The sequence below is a fragment of the Hyla sarda genome, chromosome 7 (assembly GCF_029499605.1).
Source record: "Hyla sarda isolate aHylSar1 chromosome 7, aHylSar1.hap1, whole genome shotgun sequence".
NCBI lineage: Eukaryota > Metazoa > Chordata > Amphibia > Anura > Hylidae > Hyla > Hyla sarda.
In genome coordinates, this window is record NC_079195.1 from 142,012,093 (window position 1) to 142,039,891 (window position 27,799).

A 27,799-nucleotide genomic window follows, 5' to 3' on the forward strand; every position below is an offset into this window, starting at 1 on the left:
TGCTGACAACCTAATGTGGGGGGGGGAATAATACTGCCAACCTAATGTGGGGGAACTATGCTGACAACCTAATGTGGGGGAACTATGCTGACAACCTAATGTAGGGGGAACTATGCTGACAACCTAATGTGGGGGGAACTATGCTTCCAAACTAATGTGGGGGACCTATGCTGACAACCTAATGTAGGGGGAACTATGCTGCCTACCTAGTGTGGGGGAACAATGGTAAGGTATCGTACATCGATAGAGGGGTAGTCTTATATGGCGAGTATATCCCAAACTCTATATTTTAACTGTAATAGGTGGGGTCGTCTTATATGCCGGTATACGGTATATACAGTAAAACCCGTGGGCTTGAACAGTGTGAATATTATGAGCATGATAAGTGTGAATGCCATGAACGTATGCAGAGTATAGATGGCAGAGCGTAAGACAAGATAACTATTATGGGCTTGTGAGTGCCACCAGCATATTGACAGCATATACTCCATGGGAGAACGAATACCATGAGCTCCGAAACAACATATAGCCATGACGTATGGACAGTAAATACCGTGCGCGTACGAGCAATACCGGTGGCATGAGAGTAAGAACAGCATGAATACTATGTGCGTATGCCCAGTGTAAGTGCCACAAGCATATAAATATAATGTCATGAATGTATGAACAGTATGCAACAGTACGGATGTCCTGACCATATAAACAGTATGGCCGTCCTGAGCGTACGAACAGAATAAATGCTATGAGCATATGAACAATATAAACGTTATAGTGCCTGAACAGTGTAAATGCCACAGCAATTAAAACAGTGTAAAAGCGATAAGCGTATGGGCAGTATAAATGCCATGAGCAAATTAACAGTATGAAAGCCATGAGCGTTTGGACAGTGTAAATGTCAAGAGCGTATGAATGCTATGAGTGTATGAACAGTATAAATGCCATGAGAGAGACAGAATAAAAGCCATGAGCATATGACCAGTATAACAGCCATGAGCGTGTGAACAGTATGCCATGAGCGTATTAACCGTAATAATACGATGAGCGTATGAACAGTATAAGTAAGGTGAACATGTGAACCGTATAAATGCCGTGAACATATAAACAGAATAAATGCCATGAGCGCATGAACAGTATAAATGCCATAAAAACTATGACTGCATGTACAGTATATAGATAGATACTATGACCACATGTGCTACATACAATTAATGTGACCGTATGTATGACATATAAAGTACAACGTCAAGAGTGCTGATACTATAACCGTACTCACTGCATGTGAACACTATGACCGTACTGCATGTAAAACTATGACTTGAAATGAGCGAATCGAAGCTGATAGACCCAAATTTGTTACGAATTTTATGAAATATTCAATTCGCAATGAATGTGAATATCACTGCAATTCTATCGCGCAAATCTCTTCATTAAACTCCATTTACTGCGGTCCAGGCTCCAGGGCATCTAAAATGGCGGATCCATATGTCAGTACATGGGGCAAGGAACACTGGGAAGGCAAGGGGGGAAGGGAAGTAGGCGGGATGACCCTGAATCACATGCAGGATGCAGCCTATCAGCAGAAAATCCCCCCTGTGATGTCACAGCCACATATATTCGGCAGACATTTTGCGGCTCGTCATATCATTCATTACGCTGCAGAGAGATAAGAAGCACATCGCTGTGTGTGTGTGTGTGTTACACAGAAAAGCTCATACCAGCAGAGTTTAACATCCTAGTCACATCAGCGTTCTGGTGGACAGAGTGCAGTGTTTTTTTTTACTGAAAAGGATTTTTACTGCAGCCATATACCTCCCAGTTACTTTCTCCAGCATTGTATTACAGAGAGGGGCAGATAGCTGTGTGTGGCCTCATACATTATGCCTCAACTTCATAAACCTTAGCAGAGGAGGCAGGAATAATTTTTCAGAGCAATTCTGTGTCTTTGTTCCACAACAAACCATCTGCTGGTTATACTAGTCTGTAGACGGTATGATACCCAGCAGTCCATTCCTAGTAGTCTTTGACAGAGTGCAATTTTGTGTTTAGTACAGTTTTTTTGTGCTGCGGCACTGTTGTGTACTGCTGGAGTTGTACAAAAATCTTTTTTTAAGCATACTGTACCGCATTTTTCTGCCCTCATAAGTGCATACCACATATGTACATCTAAGTAGTGTACTATTTTGTACCTGTTAAAAGGGTATTCCAGTATTTATTTATTTATTTTTATTTGACTATGCTACAGGGGCTGTAAAGTTAGTAAAGTTCATAATATAGTCTCTGTACCTGTGTATGACGGTTTTCTCACAATTCTTATGTGATTTTCACCCCAATGTTTATTTTTAACAGCATACAAAATTACTGTAGTCTCAGATTTTTCCCAGGTTGCAATGCAGCCGAGACCTGACTCACTAGTCAACTGATGACAGGGAGCCTGTCTGCTTCAATGGGTGGAGCGATCGCTTGGTAGGAGAGAGATCAATCTGCAACTAATGCAACAGGTGTAGGCACCCTGATTGGAAACCACAGGTCTTTTGAATGGATGCAGCTCGTTTATGTTTCAGTGGGTGGGGTGGCTGATGTGTGGGAAGGAGGGAAATGGAACTATGGGATTTGTAGTCAAAAAAATAAATCTGAAACAGGAAATACCAGTTCACAAAAAGCTAGCCACAGTATTATGGTAATCTCACCAAGACAAGCAGAGATCCTTCCTAAGCATGTCCATTACTGACTGCCAGGTACATACTAAAATCACCTTATGGTGGATAACCCCTTTAATCTGTCAAGGGCCTAGATACTGTGAAAGTCCAGGCAAAAGTAATCACCGGCTGGTGTTTTACTAAAATACATTTTGCTAAGCGTACTGTGCCGCATTTTTCTGCCCTCATAAGTACATACCTACATCTAAGTAGTGTACTATTTTGTATCTGTTAATCTGTCAAGGGCCTACATACTGTGGAAGGACAGAGAAAAGTAATCACCGGCTGGTGTTTTACAAAACTACAGAGTTTTAAGTCGTACTGTAGCGCATTTTTCTGCCCTCATAAGTGCATACCACATACCTACATCTAAGTAGTGTACTATTTTAAACTTGTTAATCTGTCAAGGGTCTAGATACTGTGAAAGGACAGAGAAAAGTAATCACTGGCTGGTGTTTTACAAAAATGCTGAGTTTTTAGGCGTACTGTAGCGCATTTTTCTGCCCTCATAAGTGCATACCACATAACTACATCTAAGTAGTGTACTATTTTAAACCTGTTAATCTGTCAAGGGTCTAGATACTGTGAAAGTCCAGGCAAAATTAATCACCGGCTGGTGTTTTTACTCAGATACTTTTTTAAGTGTCTTGTAGCGCATTTTTCTGCCCTCACAAGTGCATACCACATACATACATCTAAGTAGTGTACTATTTTGTACTTTTTAATCTGTCAAGGGCCTAGATGCTGGGAAAGTCCTGGCAAAAGTAATCACCGGCTTTTGTTTTACTAAAATAAGTTTTTTTTAAGCGTACTGTACCGCATTTTTCTGCCCTCATAAGGGCATACCATATACCTACATCTAAATAGTGTACTATTTTGTAACTGTTAATCTGTCAAGGGCCTACATACTGTGAAAGGACAGCCAAAAGTACACACCTGCTGCTGTTCTAGACAAATACTGTTTTAAGTGTAGTGAAGCGTATTGTACTCCCCTCATATACGCACTAAGTATCTCAGGCAGAGAAGTGCAAGGACGTGAATAGAGGACTGGCAGAGGCCTAAATTCATCAGGCAAAGGTCGCAGCAGACTAGGGGTTAATGGCAGCAAGAGTCGCAGCAAGAGGTCTGAGCTACCGGTATCAGCGAGCGGTCGTGTCTCGGCCAGCAACCCATCTGCCATCATTGATTGGTTAACATGGTCATCCACTTCATCACAAGTGACATCTGATACCCCCAGTCAGTGGGTTCCTCAGACACAACCCTCAGATGGCATGGCCCGGGAACAGTCCCTGTCCTCCCATTGCTTCTGTCCTATGCTGTTCCCTCCCCTACAGAAGTATCTTATGCTGGGGGTTCAGCTCCACTATTCACTGAGGACGATCTAATAGAGGACAGTCAGCAGCTACTGCCTAGCCAAGAAGGGGAGGAGACATCTGCCGCTTCCTCCGCTAGGCAGGCAGGTAGTGATGAGGAGAGTGACGTGGGAGGCGGTGTTGCCAGGGTTCAGGGTCCTGAAGCAGACACTGTTGAGGAACCTGAGGAAGACATCAGTGACATGCAGACACTTGTTGATGATGATGAAGCCGATCGCAATTGGGAGCTGGGTGCAGAAGTGGCTTCATCGTCATCAGGAGAAGAAAGTTGCAGGTTGCCCGTGAGGTAGCAGCTGAGCCGGCAAGGTGGTAGCATGGTTGGCAGTCAGCATGGTGGCAGAAGTGGAAATTCTGGAGCCAAACGTGCATGGGGGAGACCACCTGCTTTGTGGCAGCTTACCTTCAAAGGAGGTAGTGGAACAGGGGTTCCTGGAGACAGCAGAAATAATGGTCAATTAGTGCAGACTGTTGGTGGGAAAATCAGCTACTTGGCGGTGTGGCAGTTTTTCATCAAGCATCCGGAGGAGGTTCTCATAGCCACATGCAGGCAGGACTTGAAGCGTGGCCAGGGTCCCAATGTTGGCACCACGGCCCTGCGTCATCATATGCTTCGCCACCATAAAGCGGCCTCAGAGAACCGTGGCTCCGATGTAGTGGTCCAGCCTGCTGCATCACACAGTGGCACGCCGCTCCCTCTTTCAGTCAGCCAAGCCTCCACCACCTCAGCCGAAGGGAGCTGTGTGTCATACCCTCCTTCTGTCACTCCAGATGCTCCTGCTCCTCCTACTTTAAGTCAGCCCTTCCACCAATAATCCATCGGCGAAGCCATGTCCAAGAGACAACAGTATGCTCCCACTCATCCAATGGTGCAGAAGCTGAATGTGCTCCTGTCCAAGTTGCTGGTGCTGCAGTCCCTCCCTTTTCAAGTGGTGGACTCTGCCCCTTTCAGAGAACCGATGGCTTGTGCCGAGTCGAGGTGGAGAGTGCTAAGCCGTCATTTCTTTGCAAAGAAGGCAGTACCAGCCCTGCACAATTTTGTGGAAGAGAAGGTGGGCCAGTCCATGAGCCTATCGGTGTAAGTGCACGGCAGCGCCGAAGTCTGGAGCTGTAACTACGGTCAAGGAAAATACATGTCCTTTACGGCTCACTGGGTGAATGTGGTTTCTGCACAGCCACAACACTAACTTGGACAGGTTACGCCGCTTCCTCCTCCACGCTTTCAGCCCGTTGGTCCTGTGACAGTGTGCGACTCCGCCTCCTCATCCTCCACTGTGTCCTCGGCCTCCACTGCCCACACAAGTCTCAGCGCCCCTTCAGTATACCATGTCTGCAGGGCACTGCGGTGTCACATGGTTTGTCTTGGCAAAAAGAGTCACACAGGGGAGGAACTGCTAAAAGTCATTTGTAAAGAAATCGGAGCATGGCTTACTCCACGAAAAATGGATATGGGAACCATGGTGAATGACAACGGGAAGAACATCTTGCATGCGCTGTGACTGAGAAAGCTGAGCCATGCGCCCTGCATGGCACGCATGTTCAATCTGGTTGTGAAGCAGTTCCTGAAGTGTTCCCCCCATTTGCAAGGAAACTTTGCAGGCACTTCAGCCACTAATACACGTAAAGCACACCCTCCTTGAGCTGCAGCGTCAGACAGGAGAGGAGGAGCAGGAGCAGCCAGAAGAGCTAGAGAGTTATGAGGAAGTCAAGACAGAGGACCCAGACACATTGTGGCAGTATGCAGTGGAGATGGAGGCAGAAAGTCCCTCTGAGTCACTTACACAAATGGCACCATGCATGCTCACTTGCTTGTGTAGTGACAGCCGCATTGTCACCATTCGGCAGCGGGATGACTTCTGGATCTCCACCTTATTGGACCCTCTCTACTGCCACAAAATAGGGGCCTTTTTTACACCCACTGAGATGGAGGACAAAGTGACCTACTACAGAGGCATCCTATGTAGTAAGTTGGCCGATCATCCATCCTCTCGCAGGTCTGAATTGGGGTGCCCCCTGTGCTCACCTTCCACTGCCATGGCTGCTGGGGAGGGGTGGGGTGGCAGGAGCAGTACCAGTTCCATCAGCAGCAGCCTGGGTCTACAGTCGAAGATGAGTAGCATTCTTCACCTGCATAGTGAAGCAACTCATCAGCAGCAGGTAGACCTGGAGCAAGACCTGAACCAGCAGGTGGTGGCATACCTTGCCATGCCCGTGCTAACACAACTTGAAGATCTGCTGGACTGCTGGGCAGCCAAACTTGATTTGTGGCCGCAACTAGCAGAGTTTTCCCTGCAAAAGCTGTCCTGCCTGGCCAGTAGTGTGCCATCAGAGCGGGTGTTTGGTGCGGCGGGGGCCATAGTCACCCCAAGGAGGACTCGTCTGTCCACAAAAAATGTGGAGAGACTGACCTTTGTGAAGATGAATCAGGCATGGATCAGCAAGGATTTCCAACCACCAATGACTGATGCTTCAGAGTAGATTAACCATGGTGCCACACCAACACTTCACAAATATGGATAGTGCCAAACAGATTTAAGGTGCTGCTCCCCAGTTATAAACATTCCTCCGCATCAGACCTTTTGTCACCGAGTGCTGGTATTGCCACCCATCGCACCACTCTGTCACCGGGTCACTTTCAGGACTCCTGATGCTGCTGCTGCCACCTCCAGGCTGTTTCATTCAGCCACTATATGGTCTCTTCTCATACTTCAGCCAACTCCAGCATGTGTCATTCAGCCACTATATGGTCTCCTCATGCTTCAGCCACCTTCAGGCTGTGCCATTCAGCCAGTATATGGTTTACTGATTCTGCTGGGCCTGTGTCTAAAAAATTTTTTATGGTAGCACTAGCTACCATAAATATTCAATTTAAATTTCAAAATTCATCTTTTAATCTAAGTGATTGTGAAGCCCTAGTGTCTGCTCACGCTGCTGCCAGCTCCAGGCTGTGTCATTCAGCAACTATATGGTCTCTTCATGCTGCCAACACCTCCAGGCTGTGTCATTCATCCAATATATGGTTTACTGATGCTTCAGCCACCTCCAGGCTGTGCCATTCATCCAATATATGGTTTACTGATGCTTCAGCGACCTCCAGGCTGTGCCATTCATCCAATATATGGTTTACTGATGCTTCAGCCACCTACAAGCTGTGCCATTCATCCAATATATGGTTTACAGATGCTTCAGCCACCTCCAGGCTGTGCCATTCATCCAATATATGTTTTACTGATGCTTCAGCCACCTCCAGGCTGTGCCATTCAGCAACTACATGGTTTAGTGATGCTGCTGGGCCTAGGACATTACCTATATATGTTTATGGTAGCACTAGGTACATCATCAATGGAAATGTAAAAATTAATATTTTAATCTTAGAGGTTGTGAAGCCCTATTATCTCCTCTTCTGCCGCCAACTCCAGGCTGTGCCATTCAGACACTATATGGTCTCCTCATGCTTTAGTCACCTCCAGGCTGTGTCATTCAGCCAATATATGGTTTACTGATGTTACTGATGCCATAAATCTTCAATTTAAATTTCAAAATTCATCTTTTAATCTTAGGGATTGTAAAGCCCTAGTGTCTACTCATGCTGCTGCCAGCTCCCTGCTCTGTCATTCATCAACTATTTGATATCCTCATGCTGCCAACACCTCAACACTGGGTCATTCAGCCACTATATGGTCTCCTCATGCTTCAGCCACATCCATGCTGTGTCATTCAGCCACTATATGGTCTCCTCATGCTGCCAACACCTCCACGCTGTGTCATTCAGCCACTACATGGTCTCCTCATGCTGCCAACACCTCCACTCTGTGTCATTCAGCCACTATATGGTCTCCTCATACTGATGCCACTTCCAGGTTCTGTCATTGTGCTGCTCTGCTTCAGTGATTCTAAAAGCGATGCCTGTAATCTGCATGTCATACTGAACAACAGTATTATTTCACTACCCCAGCACACTCCATATGCATGTTAGAACAAAGCAAAGTGTTCTACACCCCTATTGAGGCTCTCTGTAGTCCAGAAATAGCCATTTTTAATATAGATTCACTATTTTTAATAAATTCGGAGTGAACCAAATTTTTTTTGAAAAATTCGGCGAATCGGCTGAATCGAATTTTTCAACTATGACCATATGTACTGTATATGATACTGTGAGTGTATTCCCTGTATCTGACACTGTGGACCCTTTGTGAGTCCTGTACAATACTATGCCCTATGAATACTACGACCGTATACCCTGAAGATGCTACAACCGTAAGCACTAAAGATACTGTGACTGAATGTATACTACGACCGTATGCACGAATATGTATATAGCTGCCCACCTACATATTTGAAAGTACTGCGACTATATGCACTGTACCTATCATGACACTATGACTGTGTATAAAATACTATGACCGTATGTACTGTTTATAAATACTATAACCATGTATAGTATACATTCTATGACCGCTTGGACTATAAATGATTACTTTGACCGTATGTACTGTGACTAGTATATAATTGCTACTTCTGTATGTATCGTAACAAAACTTTGACCACATGCCCCAAACACAAATGCTAACCGAATGAGCCGTGTGTACCATGACCGTGAATACCGTATAAATGCCATGCACGACCTACAAAGAACAAACTGCACAACATGCTGCTTAAAACAGCTTAAAATATTGACATTGTGTATGAATTATTATTATAATAATTTTTAATGTTAATCTAGCAGAGCCAGCCGAATGCTGCACTGAAATTTAACTCCTGCAGTACCTAGAAGTAAGAGATCAATACCTGAGTCACCTTGTGCAGAAGGACATTGGTGAGAGCCTCCCACTGCACAAGCCAACAGGGCCGCCTAACGTGTAGCAGATAAACAACTGGGACACTCTGCCGGCACACATCCAACCCTTGGGTACCGGCTGCAACCTCTTTACCAGAGACACTGTTGACCGCATCTGTACCATTGGCTGGCAAGCTTGCCTCCCGCCCTGAGGCAGCTGTCGGGTCTGCGCAAGATGCCGAGGCCGAGCTACTTCCAGGAATAGGTTTACTCACGCTTTCCGCCACCGCCTGCAGGCAGAGTCAGTCCGCCACCGCTGTATGCTCCATGTGTATAACTATGCAGGCTGTGGGTGACGCAGCATCACACCGCGAGGCAGCCAGCAGAGCTTCCAGGGAGGCTGTGCCTGTATCACCGAGATAGGCCCATAATCACCGAGTCACCGGCATAGTAAGCAGCTGTTCTGAAGATTTTGTCAGGAGATTCAAACACCAGATGATGCCGCCGAAAGCAGGCGTCCTCAAAATGTCACATACACCCTGCCTGTAGGAGCAGGGGGCATTTATATACCCCTGCCCCTACCCACAACTTCCTAACACCCTGCCTAGAAGTGCAGGGGGGTGGAGATACTCCCGTCCCTCACACAAATACAGCCATAAAAGGCTTAATACTTTATATAAGAAAAAAAAAGTTATAAAAATCCAACACACCTCTCTTTTCCCACTTTTCAAATATAAAAAAACTACCATGACACAGGCGGGTGGGGTTGGGCAAAAAACACGTGGCAGAGAGAGAAACGCGTGGCAGCAATTACTTCTCCAGTTCATTCTCCTGATCAGCTGAGGTCTAAACACTCAGACCTCCGTCTATGAAAACTTTTGACATGTCGCTAGGACGTGTCAAAAGTTTTGCATAATGACAAGTGCAGTGTAACTTATTTATAAATGATATAGAGGATGGGATTTACATCTCTATTTGTATGTTTGCAGGTGACACCAAGCTTTGCAGCACTATACAGTCTATGGAAGATGTGCTTAGGTTACAAGATGACTTGGATAGACTGAGTGCTTGGGCATCCACTTGGCAAATAACCTGCATGCATCTTATGTCCTAGGGGGAGTAAAACTGGGAGAGTCACTAATAGAAAAGGATCTGGGTGTATTTGTAGATCATAGACTACAGAATAGCATGCAATGTCAGGCAGCTGCCACAAAGGCTAGCAGGATATTGTCATGTATGAAAAGAGGCAAGGACTTGCGGGACAGGAATATATTACCACTTTGTAAAACATTGATGTGGCCTCACATGGAAATGCTGTTCAGTTTTGGGCACCATTTCATAAAAAGGATTTTCTAAAGCTGAAAAAAGGTACAAACGCATGCAACTAAATTAATATGGGGAATGGAGAAGAGATTAAAATAATTAAATTAGCTCAGTATTGACAAGAAATGTTTAAGGGGGGATATGATCAACTTATTTAAAAAGATGGGGAAAAACTGTTGTAGGTAAAACCCCTCAAACACAGGAGGACACTAGCTCAGGAACTGGCTATAAAGTTGACACCATTAAAACAGGCTTAGACAAATTCTTAGAAAGAAATAACATTTTATGAATTTTATTGGCGCCTGTGTCTTTTTTCAACAATACATATATAATTTTTGATGGTTTGAATTTTTATGCAGTGCACTTCCTGATAAAACTAACATTTCATCTTCATTCAATGAATCAATACGATTACAACGTTACCTATATCTACATAACTTTTGTCTATGGGGCTGTTTGAGAGCAAATCTTTTCACCATGATCTGAAGTTTTTATTGGGCTTTATTGATCTAATTTTTATTTTAAAAAAATTCTGATATAAGATGTTACCAAAAAATCTGCAATTCGGGCATTTATTTTTTTCTGCTTACATTCTTCACCATACGGGATAAATAATGTTAAGTCACTCTAGGCCACTTTTATAAGCAATGCCTAGATTGCTGAAACTGATCATTGCTATGCTATGCAGCTAGATAGAGAAGTCTGCCTGTTAGTAAATTATACCTTTGCAGATGAAACAACCTGCAAATACATTGTGGAGGTGCCATTCGCGTCCCTTAAAGGGTACCTCTCATCAAAAAAACTTTTGATATATTATAGATTAATTAATGTATGCAGAATAACTTCACAATTGCATGTTATTAAAAATATATGCTTCTTTCTATTTAATTTTCCACTTTGAAGAAATGACCACTAGGGGTCTCCCTACCAGTCCTGGCAGCAAGCATTTCAGACTCATGCTGGAGTCCTAAACACTACGAGCTGCCAGTCTGCTTTGTTCACAAAGGAGAACACTCAGAGCTGCCAGCCTGCTTAGTTCACAGCCTGTTTGGCTGTGAACAAAGCAGGCTGGCAGCTCTGAGTGTTTAAGACTCCAGCATGAGTCAAAAATGCTTGCTGATAGGACTGATCGGGAAAAACACAATAGAAAGAAGCATATTTTTCATTAACATTCTATTGGAAAGTTATTCAACATTCATTAATCTAAAATATATCAAAAGTTTATTTGATGAGAGGTACCCTTTAAAGGTGTGGCATCTGTAATTAAAGCTCTTAAATGCCAAGATCACATCATCTATAAAGCAACCACAGCTTGAGTGCTTACTTCATAGAACTCCTGCACTGTATGGTGTAAATTGACGGCATTTGTTGTTGACTACTAATATACGTCCATTGTTGGAAAGGGCTGAAATAGAGCCATTCAAATATGCTCAGGGTGTATGCCAGGAAAAGCTTCCACTGTACTTTCTAAGCATACATTATTAATGATACGCTAACACGGCTTAAAGCAGCAATAAATGGCAAATAGGTGCTCAGGAGACAATGAAACGTGTTATTTGGGGGGCAGGGACACAATATTACTGCTTTAGGGTAGGGTCACATGCGCCATATTTTGCTGCATATTTGCTGCTGCATATTTTCCTACCCATTGAAGTGAAAGTGATCTGCAGAAAACATGCAGCGTGTGACCCTACCCTTAGAAATATTAGTGTGCCATATCTGTAATATGTAAGAGTAGGATAGAGGGTTTCCTATCCAAAAAGATCAGGATGCTACAGACAGCTCTCCCCTCCTGGTAAGAAGGTGAAAGTAAAAAATAGCAATAACTGGCAGGAATGGACTGTTAAAATAACAAACAGAAAGGTTTATTCTCCATAAAACTACAAACGTACAACGCGTTTCAAGGGATGGGACCCCCTCAAAACGCATTGTATGTTTGTAGCTTTACAAACCTGTAAAAACTTGTCATCACTGTCATCACATAATAAAGCATGTGATTCCTAGATTGTTACTTTCTAAATATATATAAGGGTCTTTTGACACAATGCTGCTAAAAGTGATTCAACCACATTGAGAATAAACCCTAGGCCAAGATTTCAAACTTTGTATGAAGACATTTATGTAGATGAAAATTATTTTTACTTAATGTTGTTTCAGTAGCAGGCAAAAAGATTTCTGCATCAAATCTGCCATGTGTATATATACCCTTATGCACCCAGGATTAAAGAGGTTATCCATGGGAAAAAATGTATCCCCTTATCACCAGCCATTTATCTTGTGGATAGAGATACATTTTTTGGGCTCGCTCTCATGGGCGGATCCACAGCGTATTTTACGCTGTGGATCCACCAACGATGGACCCCTACAGTGTGCCTCAGATGTGCCTGCTTGAAGTTTCAATCCGCCGCTACGAGCAGACACACTGCGATGTGCGAGTTGCCGCGTGCATGCGCAGTATACTCACATGCATGCGCGGGGAAACTCGCACATCTCAGCAGTGTGTCTGCTCGTAGTGGCGGATTGCTGCTCCAAGCAGGCACATCTGGAGACACACTTTAGGGGTCCATCGTCGGCAGATCTGCAGCGTAAAATACGCTGTGGATCCACCCGTGTGAACAAGTCCTTACCCAGGATAAAAGTCACACACAGAACCAAAGGCTGTACTTTGTACTTGCTCTAAATTGTCACAGTCATCTTTCTGTAATGAGACTCCTTTACTTGGTATTTGTATATTTCAGTATCTTCTATGAAGTTTTAATTAATGTGCTAATATTCAGTGCAAAGTACCTGTAGATGTGGAAGGGGGTTCTAATTCTCCAAAATAATTAGCACTGCTAAATCAGATTACCTTGCTTACAAAAGCCAACTTTCTCTTCATCTTTAAAAAGATGAAATAGGTCACATCCTAAGTAACAAGACAATGGGCAAAGTGAATAAGCAAAATTGTTGCTTTCATAAAAAGAATTAATGAGAGCAGAGAACAGACTTAGGATCAGTCTTACAAGCCAACGGAAGCTTAGCCAAAAATAGTATGCATTAATTCTATATCTCTCCTTGTAATCCGTCTTCCTAGCTGCAAACAAATCACTGAAAACCAAGGGCTAAATCCTGTCAGCAAATAATTTTCTGTGTCTTGTTTAAACCAAAGTATAGCATGGACTTAAAATTACCCTTAATGTAAAAAAAAATTATTTATCAGGACTTATTCACATGACTGCTTTACAGGTCCAGTAATCTTTATGACCGTCTGAGTGAGATGGAGAGGAAAAGGGAAAGAAAACAACTCTGATCAGAAAAGTCATCACCTGTAGTCACTGGATATAACTGTAATCACTTCTACAGGTTGCAGAGCACCTATATACCATACCAGAATCTGCTGCCATATGGTCACTGTATGGTGGGAATATTGGTTATATTGGTTCCTGAAATAAATGCAATATATGTGGTCACAGTGTGGAGAGAGTATTTGTCCCTTGTATAGGGCTGTTAGTACGGTAAATTCAAGACACCACTGTATATGATGTTGCGTATAAAAATTATTTGGAGTAGATGTACAGGTTTCATCAGTCATCTCCCAGAACAAAATACTGATGAGGGGGTGTCGCTATGCTTGTGTCTTACATTTTTTTATAGTGACGATGTCCTATATAAGTGTATATTTTTCTTTTTTTGAGGCGGGGGGGGGGGGGGTAGTTGTCAGTCAAATCATGTCTTGGGCTTGTGCCCCATTTTTTTTACATCCTAATGCCACTTGATTCGAGTGGGTCCCTAGATTGAGCAAAGTAAGGTGAGTTCTTACATGGCGGCCCAGACATGGCCCAGAGTCAGGGGGCTATGTCTGGTAGTTGAGGGGCTGAAAGGCTACTAGGTCATTCCTCATATGAGCATTGGTGTTGAGCTGTTGGTGGTCAACAATGCCATTCACGTTAGGCATCCACCTATATCAGGTTAAAGGGGTACTCCGGTCGAGATCATTTTTTTTTTTTCATCAGCTGGTGTCAGAAAGTTAAACAGATATGTTAATTACTTCCATTTAAAAATCTTAATCCTTTCCATACTTATCAGCTGTTGTATACTACAGAGAAAGTTGTGTAGTTCTTTCCAGCCTGACCATAGTGCTCTCTGCTGACACCTCTGTCAGTCTCAGGAACTATCCAGAGCAAGATAGGTTTGCTATGGGGGTTTGCTATTTGCTCCTGCTCTGGACAGTTCCTGATATGGACAGATGTCCAAGAGAGCACTGTGGTCAGACAGAAAAGAAATTCAAAAAGAAAAGAACTTCCTCTGTAGTATACAGCAGCTGATAAGTACTGGAAGGATTATACTTTTTTAAATAGAAGTCATTTACAGATCTGTATAACTTTCTGGCATCAGTTGATTTCCACCAGAGTACCCTTTTAACTAGTTGTACTTTTGAGCTGTTTTTAAGGACAAATTAATGTCAAACTACTGAAACATTTCCTAACCCCCAGATAACTAACAGCTTGTTAACCCCTTAAGGACACCGGGCGTAAAGTACTTAACAACTGAGGGCGCATGGGTACGCCTGTGGGAATTTTGGTCCCCGCTGCTCTCAGGGCGGGAACCAGACCGGGGTGACCGGGGTTGATATCTATTAGCAGGCAGCCCGTGCAAACCCCTGTGGGGTTCCCGAGACCCCCCCATGTCGGTCAATTCAGACTTGTGATTTGCGGCTCTGCTGGGCAGCGATTGGGACGGCAAAGATGGCGGCAGGGGTCCCCTACCTTGGCGGGGGTCCTCTACCTTGCCCTGGTCCGGCAGGGGTCCCCTCGGGATCGGTGGCGGCGACAGGTGCAGCAGGATCGGCGGCAGCAGCGGCCGCTGTTCCAGCGGCAGGATACAGCAGGAGGTGAGGCCTGTTCACCTCCTGCTGTTGCTTAGCAACAACCCGCAGCATGCACAGCCAAAGGGCATGTTGGGAGTTGAAGCTACAACTCCCAGCATGCCCTTTGGTAGTCTATGCATGCTGGGGGTTGTAGTTATGCAACAGCTGGAGACACATTTTTTCTATGAAAAAGTCTGCCTCCAGCTGTTGCATAACTACAACTGCCAACATGCACATACTGCCAAAGGGCATGCTGGGAGTTGTAGCAGTGTGCCTCCAGCTGTTGCAAAACTACAACTCCCAGCATGCCCTTTGACTGTCAATGCATGCTGATTGTTGCAGTTTTGCAACAGCTGGAGACACATTGCTCGTGAAACAGAGTGTTACCTAACTCAGTGTTTTGCAACCAGTGTGCCTCCAGCTGTTGCAAAAATACAACTCCCAGCATGCATTGAGAGACTGTACATGCCGGGAGTTTTGGTTTTGCAACAGCTGGAGGCACACTGGTTGCGAAACACTGAGTTAAGTAAAAAACTTTGTGTTTCCCAACCAGTGTGCCTCCAGCTGTTGCATAACTCCAGGGTACATTCACACGGACGGGTTTACAGCAAGTTCTGCTGCAAGTTTGAGATGCGGCAAATTTTCTGCCGCAGCTCAAACTCCCAGCAAGAAACTCACTGTAAACCCGACCGTGTGAATATACCCTAAAAACACTACACTACACCTACACAAAATAAATTGTAAAACACTACATATACACATACCCCTACACAGTCACCCCACCCTCAATAAAAATAAAAAAAAACATATTGTACAGCAGTGTTTCCAAAACGGAGCCTCCAGCTGTTGAAAAAATACAACTCACAGTATTGCCAGACAGCCACTAACTGTCAAAGCATGCTGGGAGTTTTGCAACAGCTGGAAACACCCTGTTTGGAAAACACTGCCGTAGGGTATTTTTGTGGCGGATTAAAATCCCCAATTTAAGTTTCAAATATGCATCGCGCTCTCTCACTTCGGAGCCCTGTTGTATTTCAAGGAAACAGTTTAGTGCCACATATGGGGTATCTCCGTACTCGGGAGAAATTGCGTTACAAATTTTGGGGGGCTTTTTCTCCTTTTACCCCTTATCAAAATGTATAGTTGAGGTCTACACCAGCATGTTAGTGTAAAAAAAAAAAAAAAATTTTACACTAACATGCTGGCGTTGCCCCATACTTTTAATTTTCACAATTTTCACAAATTTGTAACACAATTTCGGAGTACGGAAATACCCCATATGTGTGCGTAAAGTGCTCTGCGGGTGCACAACATGGCTCAGGAGTGAGAGCGCACCATGTACATTTGAGGTCTAAATTGATGATTTGCACAGGGGTGGCTGATTTTACAGCGGTTCTGACATAAACGCAAAACAATAAATACCCAGATGTTACCCCATTTTGGAAACTACACCCCTCAAGAAATATAATAAGGGGTATAGTGAGCCCTAACACCCCACAGGTGTTTGGAAAATTTCCGTTAAAGTTGGATGTGAAAATGAAAAAAAAAATGTCACTAAAATGCTGGTGTTACCCTACATTTTTAAATTTTCACAAGGGAGAATAGGAAAAAAGCCCACCAAAATGTGTAGCCCCATTTCCTCTGAGTAAGAAAATACCCCATATGTGGATGCAAAGTGCTCTACAGGCGAACTACAATGCTCAGAAGAGAAGGAGTGCCATTGGGCTTCTGGAGAGAGAATGTGTCCACAAAGCCCCCATAGTCCCAGAACAGTGGACCCCCACATGTGACCCCATTTTGGAAACTACACCCTTCACGTATTGTAATAAGGGGTATAGTGAGCATTTACGCCCCACAGGTGTCTGACAGATTTTTGGAACAGTGGTCAGTAAAAATGAAAAATTTAAATTTTTCATTTGCACAGCCCACTGTTCCAAAGATCTGTCAAATGCCAGTGGGTGTAAATGTTCACTGCACCCCTTATTAAATTCTGTGAGAGGTGTAGTTTCCAAAATGGGGTCACATGTGGGGGGTCCACTGTTCTGGCACCACGGTGGGCTTTGTAAATGCACATGGCCTCCCACTTCTATTCCAACCAAATTCTCTCACCAAAAGCTCAGTGACACTCCTTCTATTCTGAACATTGTAGTTCGCCCGCAGAGCACTTGACGTCCACACATGGGGTATTTCCATACTCAGAAGAGATGGGGTTACAAATTTTGGGGGGCATTTTCTCCTATAACCCCTTGTAAAAATGTAAAATTTGGGGGAAAACCAGCATTTTAGTGAAAAAAATTAATTCATTTACACATCCAACTTTAACAAAAAGTCATAAAACACCTGTGGGGTGTTAAGGCTCAGCGAACCCCTTGTTACGTTCCTTGAGGGGTGTAGTTTCCAAAATGGTATGCCATGTTTTTTTTGCTGTTTTGGCACCATAGGGGCTTCCTAAATTTGACATGCCTCCCAAAAAGCCATTTCAGAAAAACTCACTCTCCAAAATCCCATTGTCGCTCCTTCCCTTCTGAGCCCTCTAGTGCACCCACAGAGCACTTGACATACACATGAGGTATTTCCTTACTTGAGAGAAATTGGGTTACAAATTTTGGGGGGCTTTTTCTCTGGGTCTACAAGAACTTGCGAGCGTAAAAAAATGAAGTTTATGAATTTTCTCCTTTACATTGCTGCTATTCCTGTGAAACACCTAAAGGGGTAACACACTTTCTGAATGTCATTTTGAATACTTGGGGGGGGGGGTGCAGTTTTTATAATGGGGTCATTTATGGGGTATTTCTAATATGAAGACCCCTCAAATCCACTTCAAAACTTAACTGGTCTCTGAAAAATTCTGATTCATGAAATTTGGAGATGCAAGTAACGACGAAAATTTATCATTGTGTTAAAGTAGAATATGTCACGTAAAAACATTCTCAGAATCAGAATAATCGGTAAAAGCATGCCAGAGTTATTAATGCATAAAGTGACAGTGGTCAGAATTGCAAAAAAGGGCTCAGTCCTTAAGGTGAAAAAGGGCTCAGTCCTTAAGGGGCTAAAGAACACACTGCACTAGTAGATTTTGTATGTTTTTTAAAATTAGAAAAGTCCACTAATTATTCCTGTTTGGTGGAGGTTGCCTGTCAGTGTTAAAGGGGTACTCCTGTGAAAAACTTTTTTTAAATCAACTGGTGCCAGAAAGTTAAACAGATTTGTAAATTACAATCTTAATCCTTCCTGTACTTCTTAGCTTCTGAATACTACAGTGGAAATTATTTTCTGTTTGAAACACAGAGCTGTCTGCTGATATCATGAGCATAGTGCTCTCTGCTGACATCTCTGTCCATTTTAGAAACTGTCCAGCATAAAAGGAAATCCCCATAGCAAACATATGCTGTTCTGGACAGTTCCTAAAATGGAAGATAATTGTTCCCTGTAGAGAAATGTGTCCAAGCAGCTAATGATAAATGCTGAATCAGCAAAGCCACTCTGATTGGCTGAGACGCGCACCCCCTCCCCATATTATTGGTTGTTGGGGGGGGGGGGGGGTGCAGCATTGCTCTGCTCAGTATTTGGCGCCAGCTCCCTGGACACATTTCTCTGTGCTCTCATGGCGGAATATAGCATAATGTGTCCCCCTGCTGCTGGCTCTCTCCATCCCCGATCCCTGTGGCGGGGATGTAGAAATGTGTGTCTTGGGGTGCAGAGGCAGGGGAGACTGCTATCCATCACCACTCTTCCATGCCTCTGATTACCACTTCTTCAAATCAGTGTACCCATGCCTCACTGTGTTTCCCCACAGATCTTCTACATCCTTGAGGCAAGGGAGAGCAGTGATCGTACTCTTCCCTGCCTCCGGGGGATGGCGACACCGTCATAGGGAAGCAGTGAGGCACGGGTACACTGATTTGAAGAAGCAGTAATCAGAGACAGGGGAGAGCGGTGATGGATAGCAGTCTCCCCTGCCTCTGCACTAGGGCACACACATTTCTACATCCTCACCGCGGGTATCGGGATGGAGAGAGCCAGCAGCGGGGACGCACATTTCTACATCCCTCAGGCTGATGAAAGCCGTAGGGATCAGGTTAACAGTTGTACAGCAGCGGCAAGAGTGAGCCGCAGCAGCAGGGACATAGTTTTCAACATGTTCTCCGCTTCTGTTTCGATCTCTCTGCTCTCATAGCGAGGATACAGTTTGCTTTATCCTGCTGTGAGAGCGCAGAGATCGGGCTGTAGTGAAATGTGTCCAGGGAGCTGATGTCAAATACTGAGCTGAGCCATACAATCAATAGTATGGGGCGGGTGTGCACATCTCAGACAATCACAGTGGCTTTGAGGACTCAGCATTCATCATCAGCTGCTTGGACACATTTTTCTACATGGAACAGTTTTCTTCACTACAGGGGTACTGGAAGAAGTATTGGCTTTTTTCAAGAAGTCCATAAATTATCCAATAGTCCGTCAGTTTTACGTACAGACTGTGTTATTGCAAATACAGGTATACCTTTTTTTTTGTGGTATAGTAATTGTTGTCAAAAAGCTGTGAATACAGGGTTTGTGGCAGTTATAAAACTAAAGTAAAAATGTTTCATAAACAAAAGGGTGATGAAGGACGGGGTAGAGGCAACAACACCCCTACCATGTCCTCTGACAGTAAGGATGTTTGTGCCAGGCTAAGTTATTGTCAAAGTTGATTGACAATAAATTTGCCAGCCGACAGAGCAAGGAAGTGTTTTAATCTGGTGGATAAATTCTTAGGCAACCCTTGCTGTGTGTTGGTAAGCATTATTTTGTTAAAAAATGCCAGTTGGGTGCACTTTCATGAGAGGCAACATGTGGCTGTCTGTAGGATGTCCTTCACATATAAATCAGCTATTAGTGTCTCTTTTATCACTACCAGGGGTAACCAGCTGTCATATGCAATGGTTACCTAGATCATCACTCTAGCAGTTAGGGCAGTGTTTCACTTTATACCGAAGGCAGGATTGAAGCACTCAGACCATGAGGCCTCCATACTCAAACCCAACTGTTGTCTGATCCTAAACAAAACCTGGATTTGTCACTAAAGATGATACTGGTTCAGTCCATAGCAGTCCAGATGTCTGGTTCATGACGAAACTGCAAATGAAGGTGACGGTGGCTGGCTATTAATGGCATGACACTTAATGGGCATTCTAGATTTCCTTTTGCTTAGTAAGCGAAAATGGTCTGGGCAGAGACAAGTGGTCTGTAATGAAGGTGCCACCTGTGTCTGAATAGGGGTCAAGAAAACTATAGAAGCTGCTTATGTTTGTGGGTGGATCAAATGACCCTGTCCACTGGTGCTCTGTCTGGGCCATATGAACAGTTCATCAAAACGACCACCCTGCTTCTCTTTGTCCATTGATGTGCTGACCTCGCAAAGTCTCTTAACTGGGAAAAAAAAATGTGAGAATGTAGAAGAGGCTTGTCTAGCAATCAACAATCTCTCTTAAAAACCAGCCTCTAGAGCCTTTCTATAGGGTAACAGGGAAAGCATCTTTACGCCCTTGTGTGGCAAGACCACACTTATATTCAGACCACATTTACCTTTCTGCCTGAGAAATAACTTGCAGACATTACTAAATGACGAGTTTTACAGCAATCTGACGTCTCCATTTGGGTTGTTTTTTTTTGTCAATGAGTATACAATGTGTCACACAAATAGCCTCAGAATCACTTGGATAAGTAAAAGCATCCCTTAATTGTTACGACATAAATTAGGCAATGTTCATTAATCTATTTTAAAGGGGTATTCCAGGCAAAAACATCCTATCCCCTATCCAAAGATATGGGATTAGATGTCCGATCGCGGGGGACCCGCTGCTGGGACCCCCGCGATCTCCCTGCAGCACCCGCATTCTATGCGGGGCTGCGTCTCTAGTTTCGGAAACCTCAGGGTTTCCGGGACTGGGGACGTGACATCACGCCACGCCCCCTCCATTCATGTCTATGGGAGGGGGCGTGACGGCTATCATGCCCCCTCCCATAGACATGAATGGAGGGGGCGTAGCATTACGTCACGTCTCCAGTCCTAGAAACCCGGAGGTTTCCGAAACTAGAGACGCAGCTCCGCGTGTTGCTGCAGGGAGATCGCGGGGGGGGGGGGGGGAATAAGATGTTTTTGCCCGGAATAACCCTTTAATATTTTTATTCACCTTCTTAATTGCAAACTCTGATGTTAATATAAATTATAAATGAATGAATTAATACATGCATCTTTTTTCATACAGGTTCTGAAGTACCTTATTTATCATGGCGAGTGGGGACCAGAACCTCTCTTCCCCAACTTGCCAAGGACCATTCCATGTATTTTGCCAAGAGAAGACTAATTGCCGCTGCCATTCCCTCTCAAAAAGCTCTTCTGCTCTTCCAAGCAGTGGTGTTGGGGGTCTACAAAAGAAACCAGTGATTCATAAAAGCCTTAACAGCATTAATGACATGGCCAAGGGTAATGAGAAGAGTAATGTTCAGCAGTCACATAGTTCTGAGTGGTCTACTAGCAAGGATTGTCCTCCAGATCCTAATCTTGAGAAATCTGACTGTAATCACCTTTCTGTTGGTCACTTGCAAGAAAAGATTTATCAGAAAATTCACTATCGCTCAGCTGAATCTTCCTTAGCAACATCAGAACAAGAGGTTACAAAGGGCTTTGTCAGATACAATGTCTCAGAAAATGTTTCTTTATTAGGTCACTCAGAAATTTTAATGTGTAAAGCTGACAGCATGGATACACTTGACTTACCAGGCACCATTGTCCAAAAGAGTTATTCAGATTACTTTGGTGGAAGGAGAATCTCGGTGCCTCATTCTGTAAGAGAAAACATCCCAATCAGTGCCACCTGCTCCAATCTCTCAGCTTGTAGCAGCATTTCTGGGTCCGGCAGCGATAGGACTTGTACTCTAAGTATTATTACCCAAGACTCTGGGATTGTTCACTCTCCATCAAATGTACATAACAATTTGTCAGATGCGTTTTTTGAAAAGGAGCAAACGATTCCATTGAGTCATTTGGACAGCAGTACAATTCAGAACAACATCACAGTGTATACAGTGCCAGGTTCATATCAACACGGAACACTGGGATCGAGAAATTCTGGGAAGGGGTTTCCAAATAATGACTATGTGTATTGTCAGCCACGCTATAGTATTCCAGGTATTATGTCTTGTGACAACATCTCAGAAACAAAACTCTCGCCACCAGCTATGATTATCCATAACAGTTGTTCTGTTCATTGTAGCAAAGGCCATGAACCATTGATGAAAGTTGATGACACCATTGCTGCATATTGCCACTCCTTGCCCATACCATCTATTCAGTATTCATCTGGATTGGTGCATTCGCTTGGTGAACCAGTTTTAAGGCAAACTTTACCACAATACTGTACTCAATTTTCACATCCTGATAAATTTTCATTTCCGAAGCTAGTATCATCAGTAAGTGAATCTGGACTGGATACTAAAAAGCTAATACGATGTGGTCGACTTGCCTTTCCACCACCTCCTGTCTCAATTGGAGAAATGAATTGTCTCGCTTCTGAAATTAATACCAGTGATTTACTACTCAAAACAGTTGAAACCCCATTAGATGTCTTGGAAATCCCAGATTCTTGCGCGAAGACAAAAGATACTTGGACAATGACGTCAAAAAACTTTTTATCCCTAGGCCAAAAAAACTCCCTTAGCTGCAAAGATGCAGAAGTACAGTGTGTGATTATTATGGAAAGCAAGGCCGTTTCAACCACTTTCATTCAGAGCAGTAGCCACTCTCACTTGTTTCCGGATGTTGGTCTAGGAATTAGCCTCCAATGTCCTCAGACACCAGTGCGAGAGGTTAGATATGATGAAGAAGGAATGACATGGGAGGTTTATGGAGCTGCAGTGGACCCTGAGGTTCTTGGCTTAGCTATTCAGAAGCATTTAGAGATCCAGATAGAACAAAACACACAACCTTCTGAACAGTCAGGAGAAATAGAGCAACCAAATAGACAGAAGCGGAGGTCTATCAGAACTGTTATGCAATGCTTGAGACAATCCAACTGCTGTGTATGCAATACCACTACAACCGATTGACACTGGAGAACATGAAATACTGACATTGATCTTCAAGCATGCACTCTATTACTTGCAGCACGTAGGCCCTATTGCCTGTTACTTGAAGTAGCTGATAGAAAGCCATAATTTATCTCATTTATTTTTGTAATGTGCAAAAGTCCAACAGGCTACATGTCATGCTGGATACAGAAATGCAGTTTTTGATGCAGTACTATGAGCCTAAGGGCTAAAGCACACATACATTGAGCCTGCATAGCAGTGCATAAGAGACTTATGGCTTTTTATTAAGGTGTTAAAATGAAGGTTAATAAAGGCCAGTGATCATAAGGGGAGCAACATGATATTCATGCAATAACTCATATGTGAAATAAGACAGTAGAAGGGAATGATAACATAACGTTACAATCAGTCCCCGGAGCATGTTCGCTCCAGGTCAGATTACTAGTGATCACGGGGCCGGAGGATTGTGACATCACGGCCCTGCCCCCGTGTGATGCCATGCTCCACCCCAATGCAAGCCTATGGGAGGGGGCGTGGCATCTGTCACGCCTTCTCACATAGGCTTGCATTGAGGGGGCGGAGCATGATGTCACACGGGGGCGGGGCCGTGACATCACAATGCCCTGGCCCCGTGATCACCAGTAATCCGACCTGGAGCGAACATGCTCCAGGGACTGATTGTCATGGGGTGCTGCGTGCAAGATCACAGGGGTCCCCAGCAGTGGACCCCCGTGATCAGGCATCTTATCCACTATCCTTTGGATAGGGGATAACATGTCTTAGCGCCGGAGAACCCCTTTAAGGGTTTTTTCCATGTGGGAAGTTATTCCCTATCCACACAGACCACTGGGACGCCCGCCAATCCCCATACTAAAATAAAAATGAAGACCTTAGATAGGGGATAACATCCCCACATGGAAAAACCTCCTTAAAGGGGTACTCCAGGGGTACTCCAGTGGATAACTTTTTTTTTAATCAACTGGTGCCAGAAAGTTAAACAGATTTGTAAATTACTTCTATTAAAAAATCTTAATCCTTTCAGTACTTATGAGCTTCTGAAGTTAAGGTTGTTCTTTTCTGTCTTAGTGCTCTCTGATGACACGTGTCTCGGGAAACGTCCAGTTTAGAAGAGGTTTGCTATGGGGATTTGCTTCTAAACTGGGCGTTTCCCGAGACACGTGTCATCATAGAGGACAGAAAAGAGCAACCTTAACTTTAGATGCTCATAAGTACTGAAAGGATTAATATTTTTTAATAGAAGTAATTTACAAATCTGTTTAACTTTCTGGAGCCAGTTGATATATAAAAAAAAGTTTTTTCCTGGATAACCCCTTTAAGAATCGACACACATTTTATCGCAGCATTTTACTATAGTTCACAATAACGAGATTTCATCTCTACGTTTAATAATTCTTGAATCCATTCCAGTTGATAAACCCAATCGGTTCCAATATTTAATCAATAGAGAATCATAATGGATTTTTACACTTTCAACTTTAACAATTAATTTAACAATTAACTTTAACAATTTAATTTGTAAATTACGTCTATTAAAAAATCTTAATCCTTCCAGTACTTATTAGCGGCTGTATACTACAGAGGAAATTCTTTTCTTTTTGGATTTCTTTTCTGTCATGACCACAGTGCTCTCTGCTGATACCTCTGTCCATTTTAGGAACTGTCCAGAGCAGCATGTTTGCTATGGGGATTTTCTCCTACACTGGACAGTTCCTGACATGGACAGAGGTCTCAGCAGAGAGCACTGTGGTCGTGACAGAAAAGAAATCCATAAAGAAAAAAAACTTCTGTAATATACAGCTGCTGATAAGTACTGGAAGGAATAAGATTTTTTAATAGAAGTAATTTTACAAATCTGTTTAACTTTCTGGCAGCAGTTGATTTAAAAAAAAAAAAAAAGTTTTGCACCAGAGTTTTGCACTTATCTGCCACCCCTCCCAATAGACATAAATGGAGGGGGTGTGGCATGATGTCAAAAGGGGGCATGGCCTAATGTCACTACCACTGCCTCCCGAACCCAGAGAAGGGTTCTGCACAGCAATCGCAGGAGGTCCCAGGTATGGGACCCCCACGATCCGACATCTTATCCCCTATCTTTTGGATAGGATGTCTAGCAGTACCCCTTTAAGGGTGCATTCAACCAAGTGTGTTACCTTTCAAACTTGCAGAGTGTTCTCCACCGTCTGTCCGCAGCAAATTTTCAGCTGTTACGCTATTGAAAATCCGCCGCAGACCCTATTGGCCTCAATAAAATCTGCAGTGAATTTTCTGCAGCGGAGATTCCACTGCCAGAGAGCCTGTCCCCTTTAAAACTCACAGCGGTTTTAAAAGGAAATACACTCATGTGAAAGAGCCCTTAAAGGGGTACTTTAAATCAACTGGTGCTAGAAAGTTGAACAGATTTGTAAATTACTTCTGTTAAAAAACTTAATTCTTCCAGTACATATCAGCTGCTCTATACTACAGAAGAAGTTGTTTTCTTTTTGAATTTCCTTTCTGTCTGACCACAGTGCTCTCTGCTGACACCTCTGTCCATGTCAGGAATTGTCCAGAGCAGGCGCAAATCCCCGTAGCAAACCTCTCCTGCTCCAGACAGTTCCTAAAATGAACAGAGGTGTCAGCAGAGAGCACTGTGGTCAGAAAGAAAGGAAATTCTAAATGAAAAGAACTTCCTTTTGAAATTTTTGAAATAGAAGTCATTTACAAATCTGTTTAACTTTCTGTCACCAGTTTATTTTAAAAAAATGTTTTCCAGGGGAGTACCCCTTTAAGGGTAGGAACACAAGTTGCAGATACGCTGCAGATTTACTGCCGCAGAAAATATGCCAAATATGCCCTTCTGCCTTTGGTACATTTTCTACTGCAAAAAATTCTGCAGCGTATATGCAACGTGTGTTCAAATCCAAATGAAAACTAAGTTATACAAAAGCTGCATCTATAATAAGGAGCTGCGATTAGATTTCCACAAATTCCTACCTTTTGCATTGTGGACTTTGAGTATTGATAGTATTTGTAGCCTCTGTGAGGTTTTCTTCTTTTATGCTTGAAGAGATGTCCTAATAAGGCAATGTGACATTATTTTCCAGATTATATATAAATCTATTGCTTGACGTTTAATAATGAGACTTTGTGTATGTTTGTATAGCTTCTCTAAGCAACTACTATCCAAATACAACGCAACCATGTAAATGTCTGAAGTACGTAATCTGCAGCGTTACTGCATGTAAACCCACAGCGGCAATCCTTAGAAAATTATGCAGGTTTCTGTGCAGAGTTGTAAATTTTAAAAAATGCGCTGCAGATTTTTACTTACCACTTTGGGAAAAAAAATGCTATAAATCCAAAGCAGCCAACAAAAAATATGTGCCCCACGAGGAAGGGGGGGTATATTTAAGCCAATCAACAGTTGTGGCCATAAAGCACATTAATCCCTCCTTAATCTTTCACTCTTGAAACGTAACCTTTATTACACTTGTGAATTAAAATAGAGGGTAAGTTAAAACTGCAACCAATATCTCTGGCAAATGATCCACTATCCTCTCCAGTGATTAGTGCAAATGTTGTCCCATCCGGAACTAGTTAATATATACCATACACTGGAGAAGGATATATTCAGCGCTGAGCCCAGCTTGATGTGTGCTTATAGGGCAATAGCACCTGCAGTGTGGTCTTGCCTCTATTAATTTGTTCCCAGCCAGTGGATATTGGTGCACATTAAAACCTAATTCTGCTGCATGTTTCACCACTCTACGTGGCTCTCTCAAGGATGGAGTATAGCAGACTGAGCATCCACGTGTCTGTCGGGCTTTATAAGCCCTCTGTGTATTACGTCATGTCCAATCAGCTGTTGCATTGTCACGTATTTTAAGCCAATTCTAAGCCAATCATATATCCTCATATATTACTTGCTTCCATTGGCAATAGTAAAATCCCGGTACCCAACCTCCATTCCCGGGTCGCGCCCGTGAGTGCGCATGCACCGCACATATATTGTGATCTGCGCACGCGCCTCACCCGGCCAATCCCGGAGTAACCGGAGCACATCGATTCTGATTGGTCCGGCATACTATCACCATATGCATGTCTTAGTGCAATGGGCCATTTAGCGATCACATTGCGCGTGACATAGGTGTTTGAATTATTTTCTCCACTGCATTGTGTCATGGCGATTGCCTTATATATATCATAATACCACATATCCAGAAGATGCATATCTTAATAGCTCATGGTTTCATGAAATAATTTCATGAACTATTAAGATATGTATCTTCTGGACATGTGATATTATTATATAAGGCAATTTCCGTGACACAATGCAGTGGAGAACTAAGTGAAAATAATTCAAACACCTATGTCATGCGCAATGTGATCGCTAAATGGCCCATTGCAAGTCCTCTGACATGCATATGGTGATAGTATGCCGGACCAATCAGAATCGATGTGCTTCGGTTACTCCGGGATTGGCCGGGTGAGGCGTGTGCGCAGAACACAATATATGTGCAGCACGTGCGCACTCAAAGGTGCGACCCAGGAACAGAGCTTGGGTATCGGGATTTTACTATTGCCAATGGAAGCAAGTAATATATTATTGGCTTAGAAGGAATACTCAGTGGGGGACATGTATCAAAGATTTTACCCCTGTTTTGTGTGTATTATTTTGCGCAAGCCCTTTTTTTGCGCAATTTTTTTGCGCACGTTTTGG

General features: G+C 43.4%; 1 protein-coding gene across 9 annotated transcripts in view; it reads left to right on the forward strand.

The window, feature by feature from the left end:
• The window catches only part of GPRIN2 (G protein regulated inducer of neurite outgrowth 2), a 156,313-nt gene extending 132,825 nt beyond the window's left edge, over window positions 1-23,488 (forward strand). For 6 of the 9 annotated variants that reach the window (XM_056530899.1, XM_056530902.1, XM_056530900.1 and 3 more), the window contains one exon: window positions 21,258-23,488. In XM_056530899.1, coding sequence (XP_056386874.1) covers window positions 21,280-23,097 — 1,818 coding nt within the window. In that variant the 5' untranslated portion in view covers window positions 21,258-21,279 and the 3' untranslated portion in view covers window positions 23,098-23,488. Of the gene's footprint in view, window positions 1-513; window positions 624-1,002; window positions 1,064-13,391; window positions 13,509-21,257 lie in introns of those variants that run through there. The other 3 variants (XM_056530903.1, XM_056530901.1, XM_056530907.1) reach the window with 3 other exon arrangements.
• Window positions 23,489-27,799: the final 4,311 nt, after the last annotated feature.